Genomic DNA, 11159 nt, shown 5'->3' with positions numbered 1-11159 from the left:
GTCCGTCGGAAGCAGTCCGTCGCTATTAAACTGTTTTCTTGTAGTGAGGTCTTGAACCAAACAGGGTCCGGGGATGAGGGTACGAATCTAATCTACAAAAGAAAGGACCCGCCCTATAAAATAGGCCTCTACTTTGTTCTGCTCGTATTCATGCGCGCTTTTCGAATAACATACAAACATTATATTGAACCTACCCTGTTTAATCTATGTTGGTTGAATATTAATGCACAAATAACACTATTATTGGCGATCACTTGAGTTAAAATCACGTTAGCCTAAACCAAATTATTAGTTATCTTATTAAGCGTGATTTCAAGTACAAATTCCCTTTAAACCTGCATAAAAGGCGTGATCAAGCAACAACAATAAAATATATCAAGCAACATAAATAATAAACAATAATAAATAATAACGGCGATAATAACATGATAAGGCATAATAAAGCTTAATAATGATAGCAAGATTCTAGGCATGATACTAACAAGATTAATAACAAATCCTAGCATGTCACTAAACATTAAAGATCAAAGCTTTAAACCTAACATGGTACTAACATGATATTAGAAAAGATAAAGGCACTCTAAACATGATACTAGAAAGCATTAAAAGCATCCTAACATGATACTAGAAAGCATTAAAAGCATCCTAACATGATACTAAGAATTAAACAATAATAAGCATGCTTTCTACATTGAAAGAGAGTAATAAGATTACATACTTTAAAGCCTCGTACCTCTTTCTAATAACAAAATATACAAGTTAGTAAACTTCAATGAAAATAATAAAGAATAATTAAAGAATTAAATTGAAATCAAATTAAATAAAGTTTTGACTAGTTTTGGACCAAACCCTCAGAAATTGTCAAACCTTGCACGTCTAGGGCGAAGGCAACTTCGAACTTGGCTAGATGACTCTAAGTCTTGTGAATGCGGAATATTGTTTGTAAAAAGCTAGTTTAGAAAAAAGAGGGAGAAAGAAAGCATATATTGCTTAAGAGGGAAAAGAGAGAATTAAGGAAGAATTGAATGAGAATTGATGATTCTGAAAACAGGGATTCGGACTCTATTTATAATGAAAATAGTCCGGAAAATCATAGAATTTGATAAGGAATAAAACTCCACGATGTCGCCAGGAATCAACTCTGTCGCGACGCAACAATGTCTGTCGCGAGGCGACAGGGTCTGTCGTGTGGCGACAGACTTGTCGTTTGGCGACAGCCTGTATTAGCGCGTTTTTCTTCACGCGGAATCCGATCTTTAATCAACTTGATCTACGGAATCCGTACAGAAGATAAAATATATATTTTTAAGATAACAAAACAATATTTCATTCCAAATTAAAATCTATTTTAAAATAATTAATTATTAAATCTAACAATATTAGAATTAAAAGGAACTTTCTAGAAACTTCTAGAAAAATATAATTAATCCTAATAATTTTAGGAATAATAATTAATATTGGGCCCTCCTCTAGATCATTGGGCCGTATTAAAATAATTAACCGGGCCCAGTTTAGTGTTTTGGCCATAACTTCCTCAATATTCATCGGAATTGGGCTTATAATATATCGTTGGAAAGGTCTCTTCGAGCCCCATCCATCTATACTATTATTGAACCTTAATTATAGACCAAACTAAACTGGTTCGGCTATTTTCAAATAAATAAAGTCATTTTCAAAAACAGAGAGAAAAGAATTCAATTAAAACTAAACCGCAACACTTGGCTTTCAAATCACTTTCACCTAATTCGATAATAACACAACGTGCAAGGCATTCATCACTGGGTTTGGTTTTGGGGAGACACAAATGGGTGTCTACACCACCCGATCAAATGGGACTTTCACTACGGCCTCAAACTCTACAACTTGCTTCTCTTTCTCCACTTGTTCATCCTCAAACCCAAGTCCTACACAATTTAGAGCTCTTTCTATAGCATCCACATCATCTTTCCAAGTATTAGTTTTTCCTGCGGAAGATGCAACACAAAATACCGCCTCCAAGGGATCTCTAACGAGAGCTTGGGGCTTATTAGAAAAATTATTTACATCAACCACATGAACACTATAGCACTTTTCCTCTAACATGGGGCTTTTAGGAACATTATTTAAATTAAAAGTAATATTATCATCCCCTACACATAATGTAAGTTTACCACTTTTCACATCAATTATTCCCCCTGCAGTATGAAGGAATGGTCTACCCAAAATAATCGGAATTTGCAAATCTTCCTTCATATCAAGAACAACAAAATCAACAGGTATATAAAATTTACCTACTCTAACAGGATCATCCTCTAAAATACCTAAAGGATATTTAACAAAACGGTCGGCCATTTGCAGAGTAATATTGGTAGATTTTAATTTACTTATATTTAATTTAGAGCTCACAGATAATGGCATAACACTTACACTAGCACCCAAATCACATAAAGCTTTATCAATCATCAGATTACCAATATGACATGGAATAGAAAAACTACCCGGATCTTTTAGTTTAGGTGGAGATTTATTCTGTAATATAGCACTACATTATGCGGTAAAAGCAACTATCTCTACCTCACTAATAGATCTTTTTCTAGTCAAAATTTCTTTCATAAATTTAGAATATGCAGGAACTTGAGTAATTAATTCTGTAAAAGGAACCGTTACCTGCAAATTCTTCACAATCTCCAGAAACTTACTAAATTGCTTATCCAACTTACTCTTTAAATGCCTATTAGGAAATGGAAGTTTAATAGCTGGACCCTGCACATCTCCACTCTTATCCTGGGGTTTACCCTGCAAAGAATTATCAAAAATATTAGTACTTTCCTGTAGCCCTGCAGGGCTAGTAACAACATCATTTGGTATAACAGAATCAAGATTAGCAATTTTTGTTATAACAGGTTCGTCATCTTTGGGCATAGGAGGCCCATCATAGTGTGAACCACTCCTCAGGGTAATTGCATTCGCATATTCTGTAGGTTGTACTGGCTGTGATGGTAGGGCTCCCTGCTGGCGAGTTTGCAGAGTAGCGGAAAGTTGCGCAATTTGAGTATCTATCATTTTATTATGTGCTATCAATGAGTCAATTTGCGCATCTCTACTCTGCATTTGCTTCTGCATAGTACCTAACATTGTTTTGATTTCTGATAGGTCGGAATCAAATGGAGAAGTAATAACCTGTTGTGGTCTCTGATGTGGAGGTTGGTAGTACCTCTGTTGTGGTTGTTGTACCTGTGGTGGGGGGTTAGGCACATTCGTACTATTATACGACATATTTTGGTTATTTTTCAACCCTGCATTGTAGGTGTTAGAGTATGGACTAATTTGCTTATATGCCTGAAAAGCATTAACTTTCTCAAGTGAACTCCTACAATTCTGCGCCCAATGACCTACAAGACCACAATTTTCACAAAATATTACAGGGTTAGTACCAATAGCAGAAACATTAGCAATGGAAGATGAATTAGAATTATTAATATTGTCTAATTTCTGGCTAATAGAAGTCAATTGTGCTTGCAAAAAGGATATAGAATCGACTTGATATTTTCCCTTATTTGCAAATCCTCTGGGATTCCCATATTGGGAATTATGAATAGCCATCTCTTCGACAACATTGCTCGATATATTCAAATCTAAATTCATAAATCTTCCGTTAGCTGCAGAGTCCAAAATCATTCTTGAATTATATCCAAGCCCATTGTAGAAAGCTTGGATTATCTGCCACTGTTCTAGTTTATGATGGGGACATTCTCTCTGCAAATCCTTAAATCTTTCCCAAGCTTCATATAAAGATTCATCCGCTTCTTGGGAAAAATTTAGGATTGAACTCCTTAACAAAGCTGTCCTCTCTGCAGGGTAATATTTATTATAAAAATTCAAAACAAGAGTATCCCATTCAGTAATACCAAGTGCATTTCTATTCAATCCATTATACCATAATTTAGCTTTACCACACAAAGAAAAAGGAAAAAGAATCTCCCTGATTTGGTCTTGTGTGACCCCAGCTTGCCTAATGGTGTTGCAATATTGACAGAAATCTGCAATATGAAGATTTGGGTCTTCACCCTTAGCTCCGCTAAATTGCTTTCTTTCAATCATAATAATAAACTGGGGTTTGATCTCGAATTGTACTCCCTCGAGATTTGGTGTAGGAGATAGATGTGGAAAATCCGTCAGGGACGGCTGCGAATAATCGCTAAGCTTGCAAGGTGGAGGTGGTGGCGGTGGATTCATGCTTGATTCTTGATCTGTACTAAACAAACAAATATGAGAAACTATCTCAAAGAACTTGCGTTCTCTGAGACGAGAAAAAAAAATAAAAAAATAAAATAAAAATAAAAATAATAATCTAGACTACAAAAATAATCAGAAATAAAAATAAAACCGTTTCTCCGGCAACGGCGCCAAATTTTGACAGGGTAAAGTCGTATCCCCAAATCAAAAGAATTACCTAAGTCCTCTAACTAATGCAGATAGGGAAGTAGGGTCGAATCCACAGGGAAACTAGTCTTTCTATTCCTAATTAATTATTATAATCTAAATTATCAAGGTAACGAATGTTGTTGTTATTTAAAGGAATTATACTACGAAGAATATGAGTGAGAAAAATAAAGTAGGGGAGAAAGCAAATATTAAAAGGCCTAGGGCATAGGTTCACCAATAAATAATACTCCAGGGTAAAACATATTAATCAATCATCAATGTATCAATTAAACAGATCATAAAGGGCTTTCGCTACGTATTACAATCACAAAGTTAATTTACCGGTATTAAATCTCATCTCTTGAATCTCGACTTAACCATTTATAAATTAAATTGCCTATTGAAACTAGGCCTTAATATTAATTCTCATCTCTCGAATCTCGAATTAATATTGCGTAACTCATACAATTAAACCAGCGCTAATCTAGTTGCAGAGAATTAAATCAATCAATAGGATATTAATATCAAGCATTGACGATTAACAGTAATAAATTACCCCTTCATATTATTCATGGATCCCCACAACCCTAGAAATTAAACTACTCGTGCATAATTAAAATTAAACTAAACAAAGCAATTAAAACAAACATATAAAAACAAGAATTAAAATAAAGTAAATAATAATATTAAAACTAATTAATAACAATAAAGAGAACTAGAAAATAAAAGCAAAGTTAAGAAAACTAAATAAAGCTAATATTGTGAAAGCTAATCAAAAAGCTGCGTAAAACATGAAAACTAAAAGAAACAAAAGTCAACTTTAAAGAATAAAACTATGAAATCCCACTTAAACTCAAACTAAAGAAAACTTATGGTAAAAGTAAAAAAAAAAAAAAAAAATTAACAAACTTAAAACTAAACTAATAAACTTGCCTAACTAACCTACGTAACTACTCCTCCTTTTATAGGAAAAGGAAAAAGGAGTTTGACTCTTAATCCCACTCAAGCGTGAGAATATTGAGAATTCGCAAACCGACTATAATAAAGGCTGGAGTAAAGCCCAAGTCAGCAACACGGGGCATAGCAGCGAGCTGGGCTATTTGTTCGGGGCCGTCAGCTTCACACCATACAATCTCTTGTATGATTGGGCTGATTAATTCCTTGGCCAATCTCCTTCTTGATATTCAATTATTGGACTTGTAACAAAATTAATACTCCGATCAAACCGAGCCCTTAATCACCGAACCAAATACCTTTAACTCGGTCTTGGTCTTAAAATATACGGTCATAAAATACGCACCGTCTCTAATATCTTTGTAGTGGTTCAATAAGCTCAGGAATCGTCATAAATCTGCAAATTCCTACAAAATAATACCAACTCTACAAAAATACTAAAAAACGTATATTAGTAATAAAAATAGCTCCGCAGAGCTCAAATTAGCACAAATATGACCGTGGGACGGGGAATAAATATATATATAAAATAGACTTATCAGCAATCCAACACATCTTCCTTTCTTCACCTTTTTGTCCCCAAAAGAAATGTCGATAGAGCCTCTCAATTTCATTAAGAATACTAGCCGGAAGAGCAAAGCATTGCATTGCATAAGTAGGAATCGCTTGTGCAATCGATTTAATCAAGACCTCTTTACCCGCTTGAGACAAAAAATTTTCTTTCCACCCTTTGAGTTTTTTCCAAACACAATCCTGAATATTTTGGAACACTTGTTTCTTCGATCCACCAATGTAAGTCGGCAAACCAAGATACTTGTCATGTCCTTCGACGACCTTAAAGGATAACTTCATCTGAAGCATATTTTTCCGTTCATGCTCAATATTTCGGCTAAAAGACACTTCCGATTTGTCCATATTCAGTTTCTGTCCCGAAGCTAACTCATAGGTAGAAAGGATATGCAAAACATTCTCAATCTCTTCCTCCGTTGCTCTCACAAATAAAAGGCTATCATCTGCAAAGAAAAGGTGGGAAATAGGTTCCATATTCCTTCCAATTTTCACACCATGGATGAGTTTTTTACTCTCCGCATCACGAAGGAGAGCCGACAAGCCTTCTGCACACATGATAAACAAGAACGGGGATAGAGGATCACCTTGTTTAAGCCCCCTACTAGGCTTAAAATGCCTCGACGGCTGCCCATTCACCAAAACATCAAACTCTGCAGAGCTAACACAATTCATAATCAAAGCAGCAAATTGGACCGGCAACCCCAATTTTAGCATCATTTTTTCCAGGAAATCCCATTCTACTCTGTCATAGGCTTTACTCATATCAAGTTTGAGCCCCAAGAAACCTTTCTTCCCTGTTTTCTTTTTTCTAAGGTAGTGAAAACACTCATACGCAACCAGAACATTATTAGTGATCAATCTTCCAGGAACAAAACCACTCTGCGACTCGTGAATAATAAAAGGTAGAACTAACTTTAAGCGGTTAGCAAGTACCTTGGTGACAATTTTATATATTACATTGCACAAACTAATAGTTCTATAATCAACAGGAGACTCACAATCTTTTTTTCGGAATTAAAAGAACCTATGTCACCATTATTATTCAAGATATTTAGCACTTTATCTACAACATCCACCCCCACAATATCCCAAAACTTCTGCAAAAATATGGCAGACATACCATCGGGCCCGGGGGCCTTCGTCGGATGCATCTGGAATAAAGCAATTCGCACTTCCTCGGCTGTGAATGTTTCATTTAGAGTGCTACATTGTCTGTCGCTGATCATTGGAGACACTTTCTCGATCACAGGTTCCATCTCAATGTGGATGCTGCCCGCAAAAAGATCAGAGAAATATTGGACGAAAGTTTCTGTAATCTGCTCTTCTTCCTAAAAAATGTTCCCTGCTTCATCTTTTATTTTTTTAATGCTATTTCTTTCACGCCTCTGCTTTGCCTTTGTATGGAAAAAAGAAGTGTTTTTATCTCCAGTTTTCAGCCACTCTTGTCTACTTCTTTGTTTCCAGTACAATTCTTCTCTCCTCTCCAATTCATCCATTCTGTCATCAATTGCCCTCATTTGAGCAATAATTTCATCCGATTGATCCTCCTTCATCAACCTTTCCATCTCCGATCAACAAGCTTGCATTTCCTGCACAAAGTCACCAAATTTCTCCCTACTCCATGCACTCAATCGACTAGAGGTGAAAGCAATTTTAGAGCATAAATCTCCACCCCTTTCCCAAGCTTTCGAGACAATTTCAGCACAGTTTGTGTCCCGAAGCTACATCTCTTCGAAGCGATATTGTTTTTTCTTCTTCTTTTTCTTCGTGTTCTGCATCGCTTCTTTCACACATAACAGTAAGGGTAGATGATCTGATTTTCTTTTTGAAAGATGGGTGAAAAAAGAGCCCGGGAAGCATTCCCTCCATTCTCGATTTGCAAGAAATCAGTCTAGACGTTCCTGAATATTATCCGTCCCACCTTTATTATTCGACCACGTAAAATCATGACCAATGTACCCCAAATCCTCCATATTACAATGAGAAATAGCCCCTCTGAGAATTTCGGCATCCCCATTATCAAAGACCCGACCTCCTGTCTTCTCACTAGATTGCAGCATTAAGTTTAGATCTCCTCGGCAAAGCCAAGGTAAACCATCAGCTACCCATAAATTCTTCAAAAGTAACCCCGTCTTGAATTTAAGCTCGTCTTCCGGATACCCATAAAGACCCGAAAATCTCCACTCCCTACTTCCTATAGACTTGATCCGCACATCGATGTGATTTTGCGAATATGAGTCCACATTAACATCAACCGAATTTCTCCACATCAAAGCTAGTCCACCTTTCCTACTTCTGCCTTCTCCTTCACAATCAACAACAAGTGCACACTCAAACTTTGTTTTTTGTTTGATTTTTTCAAATTCAAAATCTTTCAACTTCGTCTCACAAAGAAAGACAATTTGAGGGTTCTCAAGAAACACGATGCGTTTCAACGCATTAATTGCAGGGTTACCCCCTAACCCCCTGCAATTCCATGAAATGATGTACGTCATTGATCACCGAGAGCCCTGTGGGTGGGGCTCGCCACACTAGCAATTTCACTCAAGTTCAGCCTTCGTTTGATCACACCACCCTCCTCCTTATGCACCGAATTACCTGACCCCTCATCACATTCTGTATTTTTTCTTTTTTCACCCAAAATTTTTTCAGAGCAATTCATACTATGATCAGTATCCCTTATGTTTCTCTTCCTGGATTTATTATTTTTTTTCTCTCCCAACTTCTAAATTTTTTCTCCAGCAGGCTCCTTCACACTCCCTTCCCCAACCACTTCCCCACTACTAAAAACAAAAGTTCCAGTATCCAACAAAGTATTATGAACTACAGCCCCATCATTATTATGTATATGAACATTAACAAGTTTGTTCATTACCTCATTTACATGAGTAGTATTAGCCATATTCGACACACTGCTCTCCTTTGGCTTTGTCACAAACAAGTTCTCTGCACAGCTTCCACTCCTCCTCTCCTCTTCTTCTCTGCCTCCCACGTTATACTTCCACAGAGATGCTTTCAACCAAGTCCCGAAAGGAAGATTTGAAGCTTCAGTTTCTCTATGATCCTCACAGTCTTTTAAACCATGTCCCATCATCCCACAAGAGAAGCAAAATAGGGGCGGTTTTTCATATTTGACTTCAAATAATTCTTCTACTCCACCCCTCAATTTCAGTTTGACATTCTTGAACAGGGGTTTACAAACATCCACCATTACCCGCAATCGAATAGACTTGTCTATCCCCACCTTTGCTGCTGCATCCATCTTTACGAATACTCCTAATTTGTTTCCTATCTTCTCCACATTCGCAAGGTTTAATCTGCCTTTTAGGGGTAAGTTATACACCCTAATCCACATTGGCAAGTAAAATAACTCTATGTCCGATGGTTTCACAGAGTCAGCGGTTTCACTAAGAATCAGTGCGTGCCTGTCGAAATGCCAAGGTTGTTCATCGAGAACACGCTGCTTGTCCTTCCAATGATAAAATTGGAAAAGAAAACGGTTCTTTCCAATATTTGAGACATCCACTCCATGCTTAGGCTGCCAAACACCCTTAATTGTTTCAATAAAGGCATTCGAATTGATGTTTCGGTTTGTCCAGAGAGCCCCAACAAGAGCAAGTTCAACCCGCGCATCCTCATCAGTTTCACCACTATCATCCCATTCAATTGCTTCGTTTGGATCCTCCTTGGTTAGCGAATCCTTATTACCACGGACATCATCCTCCTTCTCTTTTAATGTTAACATCGATGAATTAGCCTTCTCCATAGGAAAGAAAGGCCAGAAAAACAGAACAAGAAAGCGAAAATTGATTGCAAACTCGAGATCAAATCGAGAAACACCTTGAAAAATCAAGAAAACCTAGCCAAGAAGCTAGAAAAAACCCTCCCAAGGAAACCCTAGAGGGAACGAAGGTTAGACAATGTTTTTCAAACCAAACTTAACCTATCTGAATTTATTAGACCTGAAATAAGTAAAAATAAAGAAAACATACCCTCATTACACCTTTACACCTCATTATTAGACTTGATTATAACTCACTACATGAAGCCCGTGCGATGCACGGTTCGATCTATCTTTTTTAAAAAAATATTTTTCATATTTATGTGATTACATTTGTTATTTTATTAGTTGTACGTAATATATCATTTTCTCCGTATTTATTTTAAAATATTAGATAAAATTCCTAATCTCAAAAAGATAATATTTCGTATTTAATTAATGTAACCCTTAAAATCTCATTGATCAATTATGCTTATGTGGCACTTGAATTATTTATTGGATATAACTATAATTTATAATCCTACTAGTTCAAAACCCGTGCTATGCACGGTTTTGCAATAGTATTTCATTAATCGTTTAATAGAAACTGTACAAAATGAAATCATTATAACTACAAAAAAAAAAAAAAAAAAAAAAAAAAAAAAAAAAAAACATAAATAAAAAAAATTACAATAAACATTGTGAATTTGTACTATAATTAATGTACGTAAGATGAAAGGAGATTAAAAAAAAAAAAAAAAAAAAAACTTTTTGATAATATCCTAAGTAGAGTATTTTATATTATTACGTAGCATTTCTTATTCTTTAACATTATATTTTGTAATTTGAATTAGTACTGTTTGGCGTCATTCCGTAATAAATATAATGCTAAAACTTCTCCCTAACATATAGCAACAAACTTCTTTCAATGACAAATAACAAAATAAATAAATAAAGATAAATAAATAAATAAATAATTTGGCGGGAAAATTTTGTATAAGGTGGTGACACGTGTACTTAGGGGATAACTACGGGGATTACTTTAGTATAATAGTATAGATGTGGCACGTTGAGTAATCTTATATTAGGCGGCATAATTCTATCGTGACGTTTTAAAAATATTAATCCTATGTGGCACTCTAATAATTTTTTAAAAATAAAAATCCTACATGGCGCTCTAAAATCTCGGGAAAAAACTCCCCTTTATATATATATATATATATATATATATATATAATTAGATCTTATTTTGACTTATTGATACTTATTGAATTTATTAGACCTTATTAAACTCCTTGGACCTTATAGGCTTATGAACTTATTTGAAGTTATTAAACCATAAACTTGTTTTTATAAGATGAAGTCATGAAGAGAACAAGCCCTTAAAGTCTTGAAATAATTTAAATTTTGACTACTTAATCAATGACACTAGTTATTTATATGAAACAATAATATTGTAATAAACTAACAA

At 35.4% G+C, this 11159-nt stretch overlaps 1 protein-coding gene and 1 non-coding gene across 2 annotated transcripts; one reads left to right on the top strand and one right to left on the bottom strand.

Annotated features, from left to right (window-relative positions):
* The first annotated feature begins 3712 nt into the window (after positions 1 to 3712).
* On the top strand, positions 3713 to 3819 carry LOC145609790 (small nucleolar RNA R71). The gene has a single exon (XR_014106083.1). It is a non-coding gene; the product is annotated as a small nucleolar RNA R71 (small nucleolar RNA).
* A 3995-nt stretch (positions 3820 to 7814) lies between these two features.
* Positions 7815 to 8423, bottom strand: LOC145607132 (uncharacterized). Its single transcript, XM_081662887.1, has one exon. It carries the CDS (start codon positions 8421 to 8423, stop codon positions 7815 to 7817), a length of 609 nt encoding a protein of 202 aa, XP_081519013.1.
* Positions 8424 to 11159: the final 2736 nt, after the last annotated feature.

The sequence above is a fragment of the Chenopodium album genome, chromosome 23 (assembly GCF_948465745.1).
Source record: "Chenopodium album chromosome 23, dcCheAlbu1.1, whole genome shotgun sequence".
Classification (NCBI taxonomy): Eukaryota; Viridiplantae; Streptophyta; class Magnoliopsida; order Caryophyllales; family Amaranthaceae; genus Chenopodium; species Chenopodium album.
This window is presented reverse-complemented; position numbering and strand designations above follow the sequence as displayed.